This window comes from Miscanthus floridulus, chromosome 13, assembly GCF_019320115.1.
Source record: "Miscanthus floridulus cultivar M001 chromosome 13, ASM1932011v1, whole genome shotgun sequence".
NCBI lineage: Eukaryota > Viridiplantae > Streptophyta > Magnoliopsida > Poales > Poaceae > Miscanthus > Miscanthus floridulus.
This window is the reverse complement of record NC_089592.1, coordinates 6761487-6783961: the sequence shown is the minus strand read 5'-3', so window position 1 is coordinate 6783961 and position 22475 is coordinate 6761487. Positions and strand designations below refer to the sequence as shown.

General features: G+C 48.9%; 1 protein-coding gene across 1 annotated transcript; it reads right to left on the bottom strand.

Moving 5' to 3' along the window:
- Nucleotides 1-1642: 1642 nt before the first annotated feature.
- Nucleotides 1643-2636, bottom strand: LOC136499346 (uncharacterized). Its single transcript, XM_066495035.1, has 2 exons — nucleotides 2239-2636; nucleotides 1643-2159 (listed from the first exon to the last, which is right to left on the bottom strand). Exons 1-2 carry the CDS (start codon nucleotides 2634-2636, stop codon nucleotides 1643-1645), a joined length of 915 nt encoding a protein of 304 aa, XP_066351132.1.
- Between the last annotated feature and the right edge of the window lie 19839 nt (nucleotides 2637-22475).

Sequence of the window (22475 nt, the reverse complement as noted above, 5' to 3'; positions counted from 1 at the left end):
TTCGAACCCTTGGACCGTAATAGGCTCAGAGCTCGGTTCCTTCATCTGAAAGGAATGGGGCAGGGGGGGGGAATATCTTCCTCATTGGCTCGACAACAGCTGGCGCGCCTTTTGAGGCGGTTTTCTGGGGAGGAGGAACGACGCCTGCTACCACAGTGGTCTGGCGCGACATGGTGGATGGGACGTAACTGTTCCCGCAATTAATGAGAAAAATGTGGGCACGTGGGTGGTAAAATCGGATCGGGGTTAACCGCACCGGATTCCGGGGGAAACTTCCCGATTTCATCACCCGTCCATTTCGCCTTTACCCTGCATAAATATGCAATGAGCCCCGCCCCTCCTCACCTTACCTTGCCTACGTTAGTTCTGCCTCTATCGAGCCATCGCTAGAGCAGCAGGCACTGGGAAGAAGAAGGGAGAAGGGCAAGCTAGAGAGAGAGAGGGAGAGAGAGAGAGAGACAAAGTCACCACCGCATCTAAGCCCTCCACCGCACTTATGGCCGGTGACATCGTTGTCATCAAGGCGGACCCTTGGGATCCATCCGACGTCACCGTGGAGATGCTTCAGTCGCTCGTTGATGGCAGGCTCCTTCGTCCGGTGATGAACCCCAACAGGCCGGAGTGGATCGCTCCGTCGGGCGAGTCGGAGCCGAGGCCTCACGATGGTTATGTCATGAGCTTCGTCTCCTTTCACGAGCACGGCCTCGGCGTCCCAGCGGATCGGTTCATGTGGGCGCTCCTGCACTACTATGGCATGGAGCTCCACAACTTCAACCCCAACTCCATCGCACAGGCGGCCATCTTCGTCGCTGTCTGCGAGGGGTACTTGGGGATTGCCCCCATTAGGAGTTGTGGCTCCATCTCTTCCGGGCGGGGCATACCACTAAGCCGACGGGCACGTCGGGCATGAGGAAAGCGACGAGGGCCGGTGGCTGCACTCTCCAAGTGCGCTAGGACCGCCAGCACCTCTACATCCCGGCCCAGCTCGCGTTATCCAATCGTCGATGGTACACGAGCTAGTTCTATCTTCGCAATGACGACGGAGGACTTCCCCCCTACACTGGGCGGATTGTGGGGAGCTGCCCAAAGAGGTGGAAGTATGGTGTCCTGAGGGAGGATTAGCCCAAGCTGTAGCTGCTTCTGGAGGGGCTGGAGAGGCTATGGGGCCATGGCCTTACCGTGGCTGTGGTCGTGGTTGCCTTCCACCGCCGGAGGGTGCTACCACTGATGGCTCAGCGGCAGCGCCTGTTCGAGATGAGGCCGGGTGAGCCCAATGAGGGCATCCGGATGTCCTCCTCCGCCCTTTCCGATGAGGAAATTCTTCGTCGGGTGGGGGAGACGGTGGAGGTGAAGCTGAGGGGTGGCAACCTGACCCCCATCGCGATGCGCCTGTCACGGGGGTTCCTCTCGCTGGTAAGTTGTGCGCCACTATAGCCCCCGAGCCTCCTCCATTTCTCCTTACTTCTCATTCCCTTATGTGCATTCGCCATTCCTACAGGGGATGAGGGACGTGCGTGCCTCTCCATCACCCGTTCCCGAGGACACAAGGCGGCGGGTGATCAACCAAGCGCACGCCGAGGCGTAGAAAAAGCGAAAGGACGCCAAGGCGGTGAAGTGCATGAAGAAGACATCGCCGTCGCTATCAGCAAAGGAAGGATGGCCTCCCGTTGGAGGAATCCCCGTCGCCGTCGCTATCGACGGAGGCCTCGAATGGGGATGATGAGGGCGAGATGGGGCGGGGTCCCCTAGACCATCTCCCTGATGTAGGGGAGACGATGCCCGGGGCGTCGGCCAGTAGCCCGGCGCTCCCAGGAGGAGGAGCAGACCCGGGGTCGGCAATTGCCCGCTCCGGGGCTGAGGCCAACACGCCCGAGGCGCGGGCGTTGGGCAAACGTGCCGTCAGGCCGATGGGCTTAGTGGTAGCAGTGGAGCAGGTGGCGGCGGAGGCGATGTAACTGCTCCCGTAGAGGACCGAGGGGGCGCCGGGGTCCGTTGAGGACCAACCGGAGCCGATGAACATGGAGGCCGTGCCTCTACCGCCGCCACCGCCTTTGCGGACAAGGGTCACCGTGCCGAAGCGGTTGCCGCCCCGCTCGAGGTAGGTGTATTTTTGGTGGGGTCGCAGTGCTTTCCATTCATTCTTTTGTCTTGTGCTGACCCTGTGAACGTTTTGTCCTTAGCCGGAAGCGACCTGCGGAGGTGCCTACCTTGGCGCCCCTTAAAGCGCTCAAGGTTAACCCCGGTTCCACCGCCCATTGGGTGGCGGAGGCGCAAGCTACCCTATAGCGTGGCGTGGTGTCGGTGAGGGCCGACCCGAAGGAGCCGGCCGCCCAAGGAGGGGCTGCCGAGGTGGCCCTGACACAGGCGGGGGAGGGCGCGCCTCCGTCCCACGATGGCGAGGCCCGCGGGTCAAATGCGGCCGAGGTTCCCTTGGCCGCCGAGACCACCGGGACCAAGGTCCCCGGGGTTTCATAGGCCAGGGCGACAGAGGCCGCGGCGCCTAGGACCATCGATGTCGCTGCGGCAGGAGTCGGAGCCCCCGCGACCGCCGAGGCCACGGTAGTGGAAGCCGGAGCCCCCGGGACCGCGGAGGCCACGATGGCAGAGGCCGGAGGCCCCGGGACCATCGAGGCCATGGTGGCGGAGGCCGGAGCCCCCGAGACCACCGAGGCTGATGTGATTGCGGCGAGGCTATCGGCCTAGGAAGCGGAGACGAGGGTTGCGGAGGCCTTGGTGGCACCCTTGGTTCAAGGCCCGCCACCGTTGCGGGATAGCGCTCGGGAGGTGGAAGTTCTTCCGATCTCCTCCGATGATACTTCCCGGGTGCAGGAGATGGCTGGCGCCGAGGTGGCCGGTGTCGTGGAACAACCGGTTGCAACCCCAGGTGAGGGAAGCTTGGCCCTCATGCGGGTGCGACCCGAGCCCCGCAGGTGGAACCACCCGCGTGTCCTGTGGCAAAGCCGGGATGATCCTGAGGCAGAGCCTATGTTTGCCCTTGAGGACACGACCGAGGGTGGTCGCTGGGACATGTTCGAGCAGTACCGCCAGCTGGCGGAGCGGTCTCTACGGACGGCGCTGTCCGTGGTGGCCAATGATTTGCCCGGAGTCGCCCAGGTTTGTGCTTTCTTTTCCCATGCGGTGGTCTTTTTTCGAGTTTTCTTTGTAGGGATTGACCCCTGTTCTATTTTCCCCAGGAGCTCGAGACCCGGTCCCTTGGGAGGTCGGTCTTTCTCTGATGGGAGAGGGACGTCTGGGACCAGCTTCAGCGGCAGAAAGGCCTTCTTGCAGGTGCCAACGAGCTCCTATCGGCGCGGAGCACAGAGGTGGAGGACCTCCGTCTTTGTTGTGCCGATGCGAAGGTTGAGGCAGCCACGGCTCAGGAGCAGCTCACCCCTCGGGCGGCGCAGGTCAAGAAGTTGGAGGAGGAGCTCACCCGCGTGGCCAATGATCGGGATGCATTCAGGTCTCGAGCCAAAGAAGCCATAGCCTCGGGCAAGGCTCTTGCTGGGCAGCTAGGAGCGGAACAGAGTGCGCACTAGCTGACAAAAGGCGCTTTGGATGAGGTCCTTGCAGCGGCTGAGGCCTCACGAACTGAGGCTGTGGTTTGGAGGGGAAAGGCCGAGGGTGAGTCCTAGTCCCCTTGTTTTATTTTATTTTCCTTATGTTCGCTCCCTAACTTCCTGGTGTGACGTAGAGCTAGGGAGTGAAGCTTCCAGGGTGGCTGAGGCTTCTAGAGTCGAGGCTCAGTGCCTGAAGGAGAAAGCCGAGGCCTTTCAGGTCAAGGCCCAACACTAGGAGCTTAAGGCCAAGGGTGAGTTCCTTAGGCTTCCATCCCTATTTAGCTTGTTTTCCCCTCGCTCAACCCCATTCCATTTTCTGTGGTGCAGAGTCGGAGGCGGAGGTCATCCGGGTAGCCGAGGCTTCTGTCACGATGCAGACGGTGCTCGAGACTGAGATCAAGGAGCACGACATGTTGAAGGGTGCCGCCTGTGCCGCTTGTGAGGCCCTGGTGGTCGAGGGGGTTCAGTCAGGCAGCTCCCTTGGGAGCCGTCTGATTGCTCTGAGCGGTCAAGTGCGTGAGCGGCTCCGAGGAGCGCTGCATATGGGCATCAAGCGCGCACTGGCCGTCATCGCCTTGCACTACGTCGGTGTTGACCTCCAAGCCATTAGCGATGGCTACGTCTTGCTCGACGATGACGATGAGGCCGATGAGGTGGTGACGAAGCTGTTGGAGGTGGCGGAAGGCCCTGGCACGGCGCTAGCAATGTTGTTTAAAGAGGAGGTGGTCCCTCCCTCGCCGTCTGCCAATGCCGGAAGTCCTGAGCCTTGACCTGGGCCCAAGCGGCCATGTAAATAGAGTAGGAATTAACTTTGTATCGTAACGCTTGTGGTCGTCGAGGCCTTTCTTTTAAAGTACTCGTGTTTCTTTAATCGTTTGTCTTGTGTTTCCGAGCCTCTGCCCTCTTGTTGTCTCTGATCTGATTTCTTTGCAAAAAACCTCCTTGGAGCCTAAGCCGTCCCTTGGGCAAAAGGTGGTGAGGGAGCGCCGTAGCCCGGAGGCTTAGGCCGTCTCATGACTCTACCGGCCTTCTAGCCCTAAGACGGGCTTTTGGTCCTTGGGTTTTCTACAACAGATTCGTCAGAGCATGCTAGAGGGTTTGGTGTAGGAATTTTGTCGAAAAACGACTAAAAAATGGTGCGTGGGACTTAGGGGGAATCCCCCATCTAGCCCCCGAGGGAGATTCGGTTCTGCGAAGGCAGAGCCGAGTTTCCCTTACAGTGTCATCGTATTGCTGAGACCCATGATGGGTTCACGGGAGGGGGGGTTTCTCGAAAAATTAGAACAACTAAAGAACGCTTTTCAATTGTATTCCGAGAAACAACATATATACAATGCTTGGAATTTTAAGGGTAAAAGCGATGTAGCTATTCTATATTCCAAGCATTGGTGAAGATTTGGCCCATCTCGTTGGCTAGCTTGTAGGTCCTAGGCTTCAGCACTTGGGCGATGATGTACGGTCCTTCCCATGGCGGGGTCAGCTTGTGGCGACCCTTGTTGCTCTACGCCAGCCTCAACACTAGGTCACCTACCTTCAAGTCTTGGCTTTGGATGCGCCGGGCCTAATAGCGTCGTAGGGTTTGCTGGTATTTAGCCGAGTGCAGCAGCGCGACATCTTGGGCTTCCTCAAGTTGGTCGAGGGCGTTCTCTCAGGTGGTGCGGTTGCTGTGTTTGTTATAGGCCTGCAACCTTGGGGAACCATATTCTAAGTCAGTGGGGAGGATGGCCTTGGCCCCATAGACCAAGAAGAAAGGCGTGAACCCCATGGCTTGGCTTGGAGTGTTCCTCAGGCTCCAGATGACCGATGGGAGTTCGACGAGCCATTTCTTGCCAAACTTCTTCAACCGGTTGTAAATTCTTGGCTTGAGGCCTTGTAGGATCATGCCATTGGCACGTTCTACTTGGCCATTGGTCCTTGGGTGTCCTATGGCCGACCAGGCCACACGGATATGGTGGTTGTCGCAGAACGTCAAGAATTTTTTGCCGGTGAACTGTGTCCCATTGTCGGTGATGATGGTGTTAGGGACCCCGAACCTATGGATAATGTCAGTGAAGAATATCACTGCTTGCTCGGATTTGATTCGATTGATAGGACGAGCCTCGATCCCTTTGGAGAACTTGTCGATTGCTACTAGTAGATGGGTGTAGCCCCCGGGGGCCTTTTGCAGAGGCCCGACCATGTCGAGCCCCCACACGGCGAACGGCCATGTGATGGGGATGGTTTGCAGGGCCAGGGCCGGGAGATGTGTCCGCCGAGCATAGTATTGGCATCCTTCGCAGGAGCGTACTAGCTTGGTGGCGTCGGCAACCGCCGTCGACCAGTAGAACCCTTGGCGGAAAGCGTTTCCTACGAGCGTCCAAGGTGCCGCATGGTGGCAAGTCCTAAAGCAGGGCTCTGCCTGCCTCGGCGGTGATGCATCGTTGGAGGACACCGGAGGGACTTCACCTGTACAATTCGTCATTGCATAGGACGTAAGTCTTGGCTCACCACGCAAGCCATCAGGCTTCGATCCTGTCACTAGGAAACTCCCCCTGATCAAGCCAATCAAGGAATGGGACTCGCCAGTCCGTGTCCTGGTCGGTTTGGGGAGGCTCGGTGTTGACTTCCATGACCTTAGGCTTGGTCAAGAGAGTCTCGGCAGCAGAGGGGGCGCTGAGCCCCGTCGTGGGTTCAACAGGTAGGCCCTCCTCTGCTACCAAGGTGTAGTCAATGGAAGGTTTGTGGAGGTCCCTGGCAAAGACATTTGGGGGGACCGAAGCTCGTGCCGAGGCCATCTTTGCCAGTTCGTCGGCGGCCTCGTTGTACTTCCGCGCGATGTGGTTTAGTTTGAGACCGTCGAACTTGTCTTCTAGGCGATGTACCAACTTGTAGTACGCCTCCATTTTGGGGTCGAGGCAGTTTGACTCCTTCATGACTTGATCAATGACAAGCTGCAAGTCGCCCCGGACGTCGAGACGCCATACCCCAAGTTCATTGGCGACCTGCAAGCCGTTGATGAGGGCTTTGTACTCGGCCGCATTGTTGGAGGTGGTGAAGTGGAGCCACACCATGTAGCGTATGTGTACTCCGAGGGGCGAGATGAAGAGCAGACCCACGCCTGCCCCGGTCTTTGTCAGAGACCCGTCGAAGTACATGGTCTAGCATTCTGTCTGCACTTGAGCAGGTGGCAATTGGGTGTCGGTCCATTCGGCCACAAAATCGACCAAGACCTGAGACTTTATTGCTTTCTGAGGCGCAAAGGTCAGGGCTTCCCCCATGAGTTTGATGGCCCACTTGGCTATCCTACCCGAAGCCTCCCGGTTATGGATTATCTCTCCCAGGGGGAAAGATGACACCATGGTTATTGGGTGAGATTCGAAGTGGTGACGCAGCTTGCGTTGCGCCAAGACTACGATGTAGATCAACTTCTAGATGTGGGGGTAGCGTGTTTTGGTCTCAGAGAGCACTTCGCTGATGAAGTAAACAAGTCGTTGGGTGGGTAGAGCATGCCCCTCTTCCTGCCTCTCTACTACTACGGCAGCACTGGCCACTTGGGTCATTGCGGCGACGTAGAGTAAGAGGGCCTCGTCTCTGGCCGGTGGTACCAGGACGAGAGGATTGGTGAGCAGTGCTTTGAGCCTGGCGAGGGCTTCTTCGGCCTCGGGGGTCCAAGAAAAGCGCTTGGATTTTCTCAAGAGTCGGTACAGAGGCAAGCCTTTTTCACCAAGGCGCGAGATGAAGCGGCTCAAGGCCGCAAGGCATCCCATGACCCTCTGCACTCCTTTGAGGTCTCTGATTGGTCCCATGCTGGTTACGGCCGAGACCTTCTCTGGGTTGGCTTCGATGCCGCATTCCGAGACTATGAATCCCAAGAGCATGCCTCGGGGGACCCCGAACACACACTTCTCGGGATTGAGCTTGATGCCCTTCTCTCTAAGGCATTTGAAGGCTATCTTCAAGTCATTGATGAGATCCTCGGCCCTTCTAGTCTTGACCACGATGTCATCCACATAGGCCTCAACGGTTTGCCCAATGTGGTCACCAAAGACCTGGGTCATGCACCGCTGGTACGTGGCCCCTGCATTTCTGAGGCCGAAAGGCATAGTCACGTAGCAGTACATGCCGAATGGGGTGATGAAAGAAGTCGCAAATTGGTCGGAGTTTTTCATCTTGATTTGATGGTAACCAGAGTATGCATCGAGGAAAGACAGGGTCTCACACCCCGTAGTGGAGTCAACGATCTGATCGATTCGAGGTAATGGGAAGGGGACTTTTGGACAGGCTTTATTCAAACCGGTGTAGTCTACGCACATCCTCCATTTCCCATTTTTCTTCCTAACTAACATGGGGTTAGCCAACCACTCCAGGTGGAACACTTCCTTGATGAACCCGGTCTCCAAGAGTTTCTGCACTTCCTCGCCAATGGCCCTACGCTTCTCCTCGTCGAATCGGCGCAAGCGTTGCTTCGCTGGTCTAGAGCCAGCCCGGATTTCCAAGGCATGCTCGACGACCTCCCTTGGTATGTTCGACATGTCTGAGGGACTCCATGCGAATATGTCGGCATTCGCACGGAGGAAGTCAATGAGCATGGCTTCCTATTTGATGTCGAGGGTGGCGCTGATCCTCAGCGCTCAGTCGTTGGGACAGGCGGGGTCGACCAGGACAAGCTTGATGGCCTCCGCAGGTTTGAACGCCCCTACACGACGCTGGGAGTCAGGCGCCTCACCATCGAGTTGGTCGAGGTTGGCGATGAGGGTCTCGGCCTCCACGAGAGCCTCAGCGTACTCGATGCACTCGACGTCGCAGTCGTATGCATGTTCATACGTGGACTCAATTGTGATGACACCGTTGGTACCCGGCATCTTGAGCTTGAGGTAGATGTAGTTGGGGACTACCATGAACTTGGCGTAGCACGGCCACCCTAGGATAGCGTGGTAGGTCCCCCTGAACCCGACCACCTCGAAGGTAAGGACCTCCTTGCGGTAGTTGGAGGGGGTGCCGAAGCAAATAGGAAGGTCGATGCGCCTGAGGGGTCGCGTGCGTTTCCCGGGCACGATGCCATGGAAAGGTGCGGCGTCGCCTCAGAGCCTTGACCGGTTGAAAGTGCATCTAGCCCTTTAGTGGGTTTTGGATGATTGAATGACAATGTGATTAAAGAACTAACCCATTTGCTAAGTGTGGACAGGTAATAGGTTATCTCATAGGTACTTAATTAAAGCCAAAATGATGTGTTGTTGTATAAACAATCTAGTTCAAGCACAAGACAACAATGCAAATGGAATTCATGCAAATGCTTGTTTATTGTGGGATTTCCATGTACTATGTGAAAGCAAGCTTGTGAGTATTAGTTAATGAGACATAAGGGATTGCATATGGAATGGTCTCATATTTGAAGCTTGCTAAATTGAAATGAAAAAGATAACAATACATATGAATGGATGATTCAACACAAGATGTGACTTAATGGCTTGAGATGGTGAAGATAGCAAGGAAAGGCTTCGAGGTACTAAGCAAGGGTGAAGGGCAAGCGATGGCTTGGTGGCCAAAGAACCTAGCTAGGCTGAAGAAGAAAGTACTTGCATTTAGTTGAGGTACTAATCAAGCTAAGATGGTCATATTGATGTGAAGGATCAAATCTATATTGGACAAGTTGATTAAAGTGACTTGATGCATTTGGAGTTATTCATATTTGATGAATGGAATCAAGTCACGTCTCAAGATGGCTATGCTCAAGTGACAAGATCAATATTGACATGTTGGCACCCTCACTTGATGAAGATTGAAAGACACGGCATCAATTTAAAGAAGATCAACTCAAAAGGTTTAATTTTGTTTTTCTTTTGATCTTGAGTTAATAGGTATGCCATACTATTAAGAGGGATGCATATTTAGGTGGTCTGAGAAAGATAGAGTGCTCAAGCATAATAATAAAATTAAAAGAGAGACACTCTAGCACTTCACGAGCACAAAGAATAATTTTCTGTGACTGTCGGTGTCGGAAGTCCCGACGTAAGCCGGAACTCCCGACAGTCGGAAGTCATGACTCTTGCCAGAAGTGCTAACTCCCAGTCACAACCTACGCGGTGACTGTAGATGTCGGAAGTCCTGACGTGAGTCGGAACTCCCTACAGTCAAAAGTGCCGACCCAAGCTAGGAGTCCCGGCATCGATGGTTCTACTGACCTGCTGACTATGCACGTCGGAAGTCCCGACATTCGTCGGAAGTTCCGACCGTCGGAAGTCCCGACGTTCGTCGGAAGTTCCGACATTGGCTGTCTCGAGTGGACTTTGACCTCACATGAACAGTGTTTTCTTCATACGTCGGAAGTCCTGAGATCTGCGTTGGAACTCCCGACATAGATCTGAACGGTTAGATTTTGCCTTGGAGTATATATACCCCTCTCCTCCTTTCTAACCGTGGCCCACTCATTTCATTGCAACGAACACTCGGCCAAAACAGCCCCCAAGCATTCTAGGCTCGCCACTCTTCTCTCATTTGCATCCAACTTCAATTCCTAAAGGGTTTGAGTGATTGGAGAGTGGATTGAGTGAGAAAAACACTTTGAGCAAGCTTGAGCACTTGATTTCTTCGTCAAGCCAGTTTGATTTGCATTTGTTACTCTTGGGGATTTTCCTCTAGCCAGCGAGGCATCACCCAAGAGCTTCCATCTTATGGAAGAGCCTTGGGAAGTTTGTATTACCCTTGATTTCTAGTGAAGAAACTCAAGTGACCTTTGTGGTATCCTTGAGTGAGGCAAGGAGGTGGAAGAGACTCCGACCAAAGTGGTCACCTCAACAATGAGGACGTAGGAGCTCCTTTGTGGGGCTGCCAAACCTCAGGATAAATTCTTGTCTCCCGCGTGCTTGTTGTTGTTGTGATTTGCTCGAAATTACTTGTATTTGGTTGTCTCCCTCTCTCTAGCTATTTCTTAGGGTTTGGGACTCGATCTATGGAGTGGTGGCTTATCAACGTCAAGAGAGTGACCCAACACCTTACCTTACCACTAGGAAGTGGGTTTGTAAGTCATCGGCATCACAAAGTTCATTTTAGCACTTGTAGTTCATTTCCCGTAGGGGTCAGAAGTGCTGACAGTTTGCATTAGAAGTTCTGACCCAAACTGTCGGGACTTCTGACACATCGGAAGTTCTGACCCAAACGTCGGGACTTCTGACACGTCGGAAGTTCTGACCCAAACTATCGGGACTTCCGACATTAACTGGCTAGTGCATTTTGATTCAACTCTTTGGTTGCCGCTGTTTGGCTTCCTAAGTTTATCTAGTATCTTTTATACACTTTGTGGCTAACTTGTGAGGGGTTGTATTACTCTGATTTGGAGTTTCCATTTTGGAAAATCCTATTACTAATCGTTTCCGCTTTTAAAGGTGTTGATTTTTCAGAAACGTCTATTCACCCCCCTCTAGGCGACATCCTAGATCCTTTCAATTGGTATCAGAGCGAGGTCCTCACCTAAAGCTTCACCGCCGTGAGAAAAGGATGTCGACGTCTATCGAGTTGGAGCCGATGCTTCTCCAAAATGATGGTTCAAACTTTCTACCTTGGTCAATTCATGTACTCAATGCTTTTAGAGATATTAGTCCTCTTGTTGAGCATATTGTGTTTGCAAGCATACCTCTTCCTATAGTTGATTGGAGCAACTATAAGAATTTATCAAAAGAGGAAGAAATATGCGTGCAACTCAATGCTCAAGCTATTAATATCATTTTGAGTACATTGAGTGCAGAGGTTCAAGATGAGGCAATATTCAATGGACAACCACCTCCTGAGAGTGCTCATCTCATTTGGACCAAACTCGTTGAGGTATATGGAAAATTCAAATGCGATGATGCACTTGAGGTCGAGTCAATAGAAAATATGTCCATTATGTCTTCATGCGGCGAAGAAGCCTCACAAGACCTTAAGAGCGTCGAGCCGGAGCAAGAGGTGCAAGCCGAGGTGACTGCGCTGTCTGCAAGCACATACCTGACGTGTCTGGTATCCCTACCAGACGTGTCTAGTATGGCCGAGGCAGCCAGACAGCAGGCAATCTATGATGATGAGGCTCAAGCCTGGTGGTGGCCAAGTGATGAGTCAACCTCAGTATCTCATGATACTCATCACTTGTGTTTCATGGCCAAGAAAAGCAAGAAGGCTAGCAAGAAAGATCAAGCCAAGGAGATAGCACGAGTAGATGATCAAGAAGAGAGTGATATTGAAATTGAAGATAGCTACACTCTTGATCATCTAAGCAACAAAGACAAGCTCATTCTCATGAAGCTAGTTGAGAAGAATGATGAGCTAGAGGAAGAGAATGAGAAACAAGAGCAATCACTTCAAAATCAAGAAAAGTTTCTCATCTCCAAATTGCAAGAGCTAAAGGCCATAAATGAGAGGTATGAAAAATTATCAATTGAGCATGCTTTAGTTACTAACTCCTCTTCTAGCGTTTCACAACTAGAGAAGGAAAACTTTGAGCTCAAGGCAAAATTAGATGAACTCTTAAGCAAATATAATGTGCTACAAGCAAACTATGTTCATCTCAAGTGATCTCAAGAAGAATTAGTAGAATCAAGCATCATGCTTAAGGTGGCTCATGAGGTTGTGATTACAACGGTAAAATCATCTCAACCTCCCACTCACACACTCACTTGTACACAATCTCAATTGAATATTTCTTGTGCTAATGAGTGTGCTTCTCAAGCAAGCCAATCTTCGATTGAGCAAAAATTTATAGAAAATGTAGAGCTTAAGGAAGAAGTGGAAAGGCTAAGAAATGATGTGATTTGATTGAAGGGTAAGGAGAGAGCACAACCTTTGCAAGATAACCATGTTAACATGGTGAAGAAGCTCGAGAAGGGTTCAAACCTTGCTTCCTCCAAATCCCAACAAAAGAATCACATTTCAAGTAAGGCCAACACAACCAAGAGCAAGAAACTTGGAAAAAGACTATGCTATGGTTGTGGAGTGAATGGACATGAGATTACCATGTGTCCACACAAGAGTTGGGCCGACAAGTGTGAAGTGGCCGATCAAACGGCCTCAAACAAGTTGGCCAACCAAAGGAAAAGTGATGGACAAAGCACTTATCTCATGTGCAAGAAGTTGGGGCATCCAACCAAGAAATGCCCAATGTATAAGGAGGCAAGAAAGGAAGCCCAAGTTGCAACAAGAAGATGCTATGGATGCAATGAGATGGGCCACAAGGTTGATGGATGTCCATACAAGCAAAACAAGCATAGAGGAAATAAAGGTCGCATATGCTATGCTTGTAAAAGAAAGGGGCATCTAAGCTATGATTGCCCAAATGGTAACATCCCTAAGCCGAACACATTTGTTTATGATAATATGCTTAGGAAGACCACAAAAGGAGTTAGCACTAGCAAGGTGATGTGTTCACCACAAACTAGTACTAAGGCCATTTGGTTGCCTAAGCACTTGTTGACTAACCCAAAAGGACCCAACAAGAGTTGGGTACCAAAATGTGCTTAGGTTGATAATGTAGGTACTTGGTGGTGAGATGAAAGCTTTGGGGTGGTTGAGCAAGTAAATTGAAAATATTCACTCAATCTATCAATCAATTCTTATCATAATCTCATATATGGTTGACCCGATGATAAATCAATGACCATATCGTTTACTTCATCTCTACCATTGGTAACAAGTACCTAAAGACCTTATAGGATAGCCACTTTGTGTTTAGTTCTCAATGGCTCACAAATAAGCATATTTGTGAAATAATTGGAAGTGACTAATTAGTTTTATTTAATCATTATTATATTTGCCATGTGATGTTTTTAATGGCTCTCTAGTAGAGCAATGCATTTGTTTAGATGCAGGCATACAAGAAGTACTAGAGCTAAAACGAAGAATCACAAGCAGCGCTTCAATTGTTTCTGTCCTACGCCTACTAGCCATGTCCGGTATGGCCAGGGCAGAAAGGAAAAGTGTTTATGTTCTTCACATGTCGGACGTGTCCGGTATGTCTACCGGACGTGTCTGGTATGGCAAGAACCAGAGCACTAATTGGGATGCAATTGAGGTTTGATCCATATGATTTCATATATCCTTAATTTGCTCAGAAGCTTGTGATCTATCAAACCTAAGTGGGTTGTGAGTATGTCTCAACGAAATTTAAATATGGCAAATTACTTTGTGTTGGTCAAAATAGAAAATTGACTCCTAAATTCTTAAAAGAATAAAGTGCTTGTTGAAAGTCATTCAAATTACTTGTGGTACTTATTTAGGAGGAGCTCAGTTTCTATTTTGCACCATTGTGGACTAACAAATTTATCTAGCATTACTTGTAGTCCTTTAGATGAAAATTGATTTCATATATGGTATGATTATTTGACAAGTGAGGTCAACATGATGTTGTAATGCCATGTATTATCTCAGTGGTGATATTGTGGACTAACAAATCTATCTAGTATTATTTGTAGTCCTTTGGATGAAAATTGATTTCATATATGGTATGATTATTTGACAAGTGAGGTCAACATGATGTTTTCATGCCATGTATTATCTCAGTGGTGATATTGTGGGCTCAAGGCAAAGGTATGTATTTACATACATGCATTGTAAGTGCATCTAAGGCCCTTTATATGCTAGTGTGTGCATTTGTGTGATATAGGATAGATGTTTTTCAAAATCCCTAACTAGCATGTGTAGGTGGTGTGGTTTTTGGGTCTTTGTGACCTAGTCATGTCATATTGTGATTATTGCTACCCTTGGTTGATTATTTGCCTAATCACATGTGACATGGTTCTCTCAAGTACATAAAAATCTCTATGTCCCTTTAAAATCTCTCTCGAGTTTTGAAAATCATAAATTTGCCAAATATTCGAAAAAGAGAAAATCAATTCTTGGCTAATACATGTCCCCTAAGTGAGAATCCTAAGCCTATTTCAATTGATGCAAATATTATGCCTAGGAAGGTTTGTTATTGTACCTTATTGGTTAGTATTGCAAAAAGAAAATTTCGCTATTCATACTAAGGCTATGCCTAAGTATGTTGCGTCTAACATGAGAGGACCCAAACTAGTTTGGGTACCATCGAAAAGTGGATGATCGTTTGTAGGTACCATGGCATTGAAGACTTGATTCAATGAAATTATTATTGTTCATCTTATGTTGAGTCAAGTATTAAAACCTAGTGCAATTCTATCCCAATGCCAAGTCAAAATTGAGTGAAGTCCATATGCTATCAACATACAAGTGTCATATTCAAGTTGTGGAAATTTATTGATATATTTGAAGGCCTGCAAATAAGTGGAGTTGAAGCTTGCAAAGATGATCATAAGCTATCAAGGTATATCTCTTGTTGATCAAAGTTTATTTGGGTGCATATGAGTTAATTGAATTGGATATATATATATGCATATGTTACTTGCTATGAGATGTTTGAATGGATTAAATGCTTAAGTAATCAAGTTTGAAGTTGGTTTGATTGGATATGTTCATAAGATTTCTTCTAGTAAGTGGTTTGAATGGACATATGTCTTGTGAGAGTATTCAAACAAGTTGATTTCAAGTTTGGTTCAATTTGGAGAAAAATAGCTCAATTATTGAAATATGTCCAATATTGAAAATCTGAGCTAGCAGTGATCATTGATATGTTTGAGCAACCAAATCTATTTGTATTGGCTTGAAATTTGGTCTGCATGCTCTACACTTATGGTATTAGTTGCTGTGCAAATTTCATGAGATTTGGATAAGTGATACTTCGGATTTGGAGTAGATCTTGTCAGCTATAGTGCAGCAGTTTTTAGTATGTAGCAGTGTGGAAAGATATGAAATCTGGTAGCAATATAGAAGTCAAAAGAAGCTAAAATTTTTACAGCTACTAGAAGGCTTAGTGTGTCACATCTTCACCAAATTTTGTGGTTTTTGGATATGTACTTTAGGAGATATGATTTATTCTTTAAAGAGTACAGAATCTGCCAGGAAAGTGACAATTATTGGATTGATCAAAAGTCACTTAGATTCAAAGGTCCTCAAATTAGAATCATATCTATAAGTGATTGAGGTACCTATGTTTTGGTTTTGGTTTGAGATAGAAGCATGACAAATGATGAGTACAAGACAATTTGTTTGAAGAGTGTATCTGGTACACATTTGGTACTCAAGCTAGAGATCAAGACCAAGATCAAGATGAAGATGAAGTTTAAGTTCTAGTGATAATTGGAGATCTTTTGATAGAAACAAAAGGACTTAAACAAGTAGAAAGAAAAGGACTTAAAGAAGGATTCAAAGTTATTCATCAAATTAAGTCCAACAATATGGATCAATCAAACAAAATCTTTCAAGTGGATCAAGTGATTTTCTTTTAAGTTATTTCAAGTAAGTATCAAGGATGGTTCTTTGGAGAGAGGTCACTTCGCCCTAGGCTTGGATGGCTAAAATCAAAGTGGTAATCTAAAGGGACATTTGAGGTACTTGGTTGAAGAAAATCAAGAGATTGGTCTAGAAAGCAAGCAACATCCAAAAGAGAACAAGTCATAAAATTTCAAGTGATATCATGAAATTTCAAGTGGTATTACAAGTGGTGCATCTTTTAGTACTCTCAAGCAAGCAATGATCAAAGAAGAAGCAAGCCAACCACAACAAGAAGAGTGCACTTGATCATTAGTGATTCTCAATTCATATGGGTAAAGAATAGGAATTCAAAGAATTGGTATCTATTGGTCTTCACCAAGCTTATAATTGGACTTCATGGTGCTATTGGAGAAATGAATTGAAAGCTATATGACTATCTTCCTCTCCAATATAGCAAAGGTATCATTGTATTGTGCATGATCATTTTTCATCCCTTACTAATATGCGGTTAGTGCATATAGTACATGCTTATAGGATCATGCATTACAAATGAAAATTTTTAGACTCATAGAATACCACTATTGCTTGAATGATTATATAATCTAGTGGTTAGTGTATGAGTTTGTTCATGAGCTAGTAAACCAATGTACTTGATCTATTTTGAATTACAAACAAGTGATAAGTACAACCTCTTTAAGATGATAAAGGGGAAGAGTTTAATACAAAGGGAGAGATTAGTACAAAGTTTGAACCTTAAGCACCCTTTGTGCTTTGTGTGACAGCTTGTAGCCCCTTTGTCCTTAGTATGTCGTTGTTGGACCTTTGTGGTGATAGATGACAAAGAGGAAGAGAGACTGATTAAAGCTTCAGGATAGTTTCATTTGCTTATCTTTGTACCTGAAGATATGTACTGTAGGCTGTCGTTTCTTGTTTTTGAGCTTCATTGATGTATCTTGGATTTGAGATAGATTGTATCATATGAGAGATAAGACTTACTTATGCTTTATCTATGTATCTCTTGAGACATGGTCTTTATTTATATTTTAGTGGCTTGTGGACTTGAGAAAATGCGTAATGAGTGCTATGTGTGAATTACATGTGTTATATTTATTTTCATAAGGACTATGCATGCTAGAATGAAAATATTTGATGTGATGCCTTTATATTTATTCTTTTGTGATATATCTTGTCATATGCATCATGGTTTCACTTTGTCACACACACATGCACCCCACGGATGCAATGATTTAGGGGGAGTCTCCTATATGTTTTAGTATGTGCAATTGACATTTGAGGTCATTTTATGAATTCTAATCATAAGCACATATTAAGGGGGAGCCTCTCATAAATCATTGAACCCAAAAGTTTAAATGTTTATATCATTTTGTAAGCTTTAATCAAGTTGTCATCAATCACCAAAAAGGGGGAGATTAAAAGTGCATCTAGCCCTTTAGTGGGTTTTGGATGATTGAATGACAATGTGATTAAAGAACTAACCCGTTTGCTAAGTGTGGATAGGTAATAGGTTATCTCATAGGTACTTAATTAAAGCCAAAATGATGTGTTGTTGTATAAACAATCTAGTTCAAGCACAAGACAACAATGCAAATGGAATTCATGCAAATGCTTGTTTATTGTGGGATTTCCATGTACTATGTGAAAGCAAGCTCGTGAGTATTAGTTAATGAGACATAAGGGATTGCATATGGAATGGTCTCATATTTGAAGCTTGCTAAATTGAAATGAAAAAGATAACAATACATATGAATGGATGATTCAACACAAGATGTGACTTAATGGCTTGAGATGGTGAAGATAGCAAGGAAAGGCTTCGAGGTACTAAGCAAGGGTGAAGGGCAAGCGATGGCTTGACGGCCGAAGAACCTAGCTAGGGTGAAGAAGAAAGTACTTGCATTTAGTTGAGGTACTAATCAAGCTAAGATGGTCATATTGATGTGAAGGATCAAATCTGTATTGGACAAGTTGATTAAAGTGACTTGATGCATTTGGAGTTATTCATATTTGATGAATGGAATCAAGTCACGTGCTCAAGATGGCTATGCTCAAGTGACAAGATCAATATTGACATGTTGGCACCCTCACTTGATGAAGATTGAAAGACACGGCATCAATTTAAAGAAGATCAACTCAAAAGGTTTAATTTCGTTTTTCTTTTGATCTTGAGTTAATAGGTATGTCGTACTATTAAGAGGGATGCAAGTTTAGGTGGTCTGAGGAAGATAGAGTGCTCAAGCATAATAATAAAATCAAAAGAGAGACACTCTAGCACTTCACGAGCACAAAGAATAATTTTCTGTGACTGTCGGTGTCGGAAGTCCCGACGTAAGCCGAAACTCCCGACAGTCGGAAGTCATGACTCTTGCCAGAAGTGCTAACTCCCAGTCACAACCTGCGCGGTGACTGTGCACGTCGGAAGTCCCGACGTGAGTCGGAACTCCCGACAGTCAGAAGTCCCGACGTTCGTCAGAAGTTCCGACATTGGCTGTCTCGAGTGGACTTTGACCTCGCATGAACAGTGTTTTCTTCATACGTCGAAAGTCCTGAGATCTGCGTTGGAACTCCTGACGTAGATCTGAACGGTTAGATTTTGCCTTGGAGTATATATACCCCTCTCCTCCTTTCTAACCGTGGCCCACTCATTTCATTGCAACGAACACTCGGCCAAAACAGCCCCCAAGCATTCTAGGCTCGCCACTCTTCTCTCATTTGCATCCAACTTCAATTCCTAAAGGGTTTGAGTGATTGGAGAGTGGATTGAGTGAGAAAAACACTTTGAGCAAGCTTGAGCACTTGATTTCTTCGTCAAGCCTGTTTGATTTGCATTTGTTACTCTTGGGGATTTTCCTCTAGCCAGCGAGGCGTCGCCCAAGAGCTTCCATCTTATGGAAGAGCCTTGGGAAGTTTGTATTACCCTTGATTTCTAGTGAAGAAACTCAAGTGACCTTTGTGGTATCCTTGAGTGAGGCAAGGAGGTGGAAGAGACTCCGACCAAAGTGGTCACCTCAACAATGAGGATGTAGGAGCTCCTTTGTGGGGCTGCCAAACCTCGGGATAAATTCTTGTCTCCCGCGTGTTTGTTGTTGTTGTGATTTGCTCGAAATTACTTGTATTTGGTTGTCTCCCTCTCTCTAGCTATTTCTTAGGGTTTGGGACTCGATCTACGGAGTGGTGGCTTATCAATGTCAAGAGAGTGACCCAACACCTTACCTTACCACTAGGAAGTGGGTTTGTAAGTCATCGGCATCACAAAGTTCATTTTAGCACTTGTAGTTCATTTCCCGTAGGGGTCGGGAGTACTGACAGTTTGCATTAGAAGTTTTGACCCAAACTGTCGGGACTTCTGACACATCGGAAGTTCTGACCCAAACGTCGGGACTTCTGACACGTCGGAAGTTCTGACCCAAACTATCGGGACTTCCGACATTAACTGGCTAGTGCATTTTGATTCAACTCTTTGGTTGCCGTTGTTTGGCTCCCTAAGTTTATCTAGTATCTTTTATACACTTTGTGGCTAACTTGTGAGGGGTTGTATTACTCTGATTTGGAGTTTTCATTTTGGAAACTCCTATTACTAATCGTTTCCGCTTTTAAAGGTGTTGATTTTTTAGAAACGCCTATTCACCCCCCTCTAGGCGATATCCTAGATCCTTTCACCGGTCGATCCCCAAGAGCTCTAGGGTGCTGGCGTAGAGGATATTGAGGCCGCTGCCTCCGTCCATCAACACCTTGGTGAGTCGGGTGTTGCCGATGATCGTGTCAACAACAAGTGGGTACTGCCCGGGATTTAGAACATGGTTAGGGTGGTCATCCCGATCAAAGGTGATCACCTCCCGAGACTAGTCAAGGTACTGGGGAGTGGCCACCTTGACCGAGAAGACCTCTCGGCGTTCCCTTTTTTGCTGCCGCGCCGTAAGGCACGCCGAGGGTCCACCGAAGATCATGAAGGCGTTGTGTACCTCGGGGAACCCATCGTCCTTGTCATCGTCCCGGTCGCCGGCGCCCTTCTGCTTGGCGTCGTCGTCGGGGAGCTCGAGCCTAGCATAGTAATGCCACAGCATGGAGCAATCCTCGAGGGCGTGCTTTACTAGGCCTTGGTGGTAAGGGCAGGGTTTCTTAAGCATGTCGTCGAAAGGCCTGGGGCCCCTAGGGCCTCGGGGATTCTTGCATTCTACGGCCATAACTAGATCGACCTCGAGGACAGCCCGCTTCCCCTGGCGATCCTTTTTCTTTCATTTGGGGAGGTGGGGAACCGAGGCCTCGAGGGCCTCATCCCTCTGCTTCCCCTTGGTGTCATTCTCGAGGAAGATGGCCCCTACAGCCTCTTCGCCTGAGGCAAAGTTGGTGGTGATGTCGAGGAGCGCGACAGCCGAGCGCGGCACGTTCCGGCCTAATTCTCAGACTAAGTCTCGGTAGGTGGTGCCAGAGAGAAAAGCCTGGACGATCTCTGAATCACCAACGCTGGGCAACTCGGTGCACTGTTTAGAGAAGCGTCGAATGAAGTCTCGGAGAGACTCGTCTGGTTTCTGGTGACAGCTCTTAAGGTCTTAGGAGTTTCCAGGGCGCACGTATGTGCCCTGGAAATTCCCGACGAAGATCCTAACCAAGTCGCGCCAGTCGTGGATCTGAGAGGGAGGAAGATGCTCGAGCCAGGCTTGCGCTGAGTCTGACAAGAGTAAGGGGAGGTTGCGGATGATGAGCAGGTCATCGTCCGCACCGCCTAGCTGACAAGCCAGGCAGTAATCGGCAAGCCAGAGCTCGGGGTTGGTCTCGCCGCTATACTTTGTGAGGTTGGATGGCTGGCGAAACCGAGCTAGAAACTGAGCATTGCGAATGGCTCTACTGAAGACCCAAGGGCCAGGTGGTTCAGGAGAAGGACTGCGGTCTTCCTCACTATCATAATGGCCACCCCGATGCGGATGGTAGCCTTGGATGGGCCCCTCACTATCGTGGCGTCGTCGTCGGCCGACCACCTCGTGGTCACCTTGCGCCTCTCATTGGTTGTCAAGGCGGTCGTGGACCGAGGGGACCCTATTGATTATCGATGCCCGAGCGGGCTCGAGACAAACCGAGGCCTCCCTATTCTATCGATGTGGTGCTAAGGGGAGGTCCGAGACGGCTTCACGCCGCCGAGAGGCGGAACTCTCTGCCTACTGCATCGCGGCAGTCTCAAGGAGATCCTAGAGCTCACCATGAACCCGTTGCCCTTCCGTGGTAGAGGGCTCAGGCATCACACGCACTAGCATCGCCGCAGCCACGACATTCTGGCTAGTGCGATTGAAGATTGGGGGACGATCGTCCCCTTCGTCGTCATTGATGTAGTGGTGTACGTCGTGAGCCCATCGCCGGGCTCCTTCACCGCGGCCATGCTACTCCTGCTTGAGAGTGTTTCAGAGCTATTGCAGAAGGAGTCGATCTTGCTCGACCTTGGCCTGAAGTTCACGGAGCTACTCCAGGTCCGGTCATCGGAATTGTTCGAGGGCAAGGTTCTCGCTCCGTGCTGCCGGGGGGACAATGCGAAAGGGCATGGCATCGCTCGTTCCCTGATGAAGCAGGGTACGATTGCCTACCCCCTCGTCCTCATCGCCCATGCTTGGCATCCCAAGTCCAATGTGGAAGCACTCACAAGCAGGATCATAAGTACCTTCGTCGTCAGAGTCGGAGTAGCCAAAGCAATAGTCACTCGTGGCCAGGAAGCGACGCATGGTTTCACGATCATGGAGGTCAGAGAAATCTACTCCGTCTCATGCCTCGTCCTCCTCCGAGGAGTCGGCGTGGGTGCAAGTCGACGCGGTAGTGTCAAAGTCGAGAGTGAAGCGTTGGTGGTGTCCTGAGGGCCCCGTGTGAATGGAAGCATAGGCATAAGCATAGGAGGCGGTGGCATTTCTCAACCCGAAGGGGTATGGGAATGGCGCCATCGCCGAGCTTTGCCCTACCGGAGTTGGCTCCTCAGGGAGTGGTGGAGCGAAGCTTGATGTCGGGGCGTCGCAGGGTGCCACCGGCGTTTTTCCCTTGTCTAGGCTCAGGCTAGATAGGTCCCCAACCAGGGACCTTGCGCCAACAGCTAGTCATGGGATACCGTCGGAGAGCGGCGAGTCACCCTGGGTTCACGTGGCATCGGGGTGATCCTGCTCGTATCGTGCCTGGCGAGCGCGGCGAGCACGGTCGCCCAGGCGTCGCCTGTGCCTGGGCTGCCGGTGCGTGACGTCATCATTGATAGGCGAGGCTCGGGGTGTGAGGAGTACCATGTCATACTCGTGCCCTAGAGACATGAACTCTAGGCTCCCAAACCAGACCACCATGTCGAGACGCAGTGGTCATACGGGGTCTGCCATCCGGAACCTGTTGGGATGACGAAGCTGACACACAGAGTCCTCTACCTGGCGCGCCAACTATCGGTGTTTTGGACCGGGGGATCCTCAACCAACTAGTGAATTTGTGCTGCATGTTCCCAATCCCGGATGGTGATGCAAAGAGACACAAGGCTTATACTGGTTCAGGCAATTGGTGCCCTACGTCCAGTCTGAGAGATCGATCTTGTATTCCTTGCACCGAAGTGCTTGTAGTAGAGGGTTACAAGCTAGGTGAGAGAGGGAGCTAGTCCTA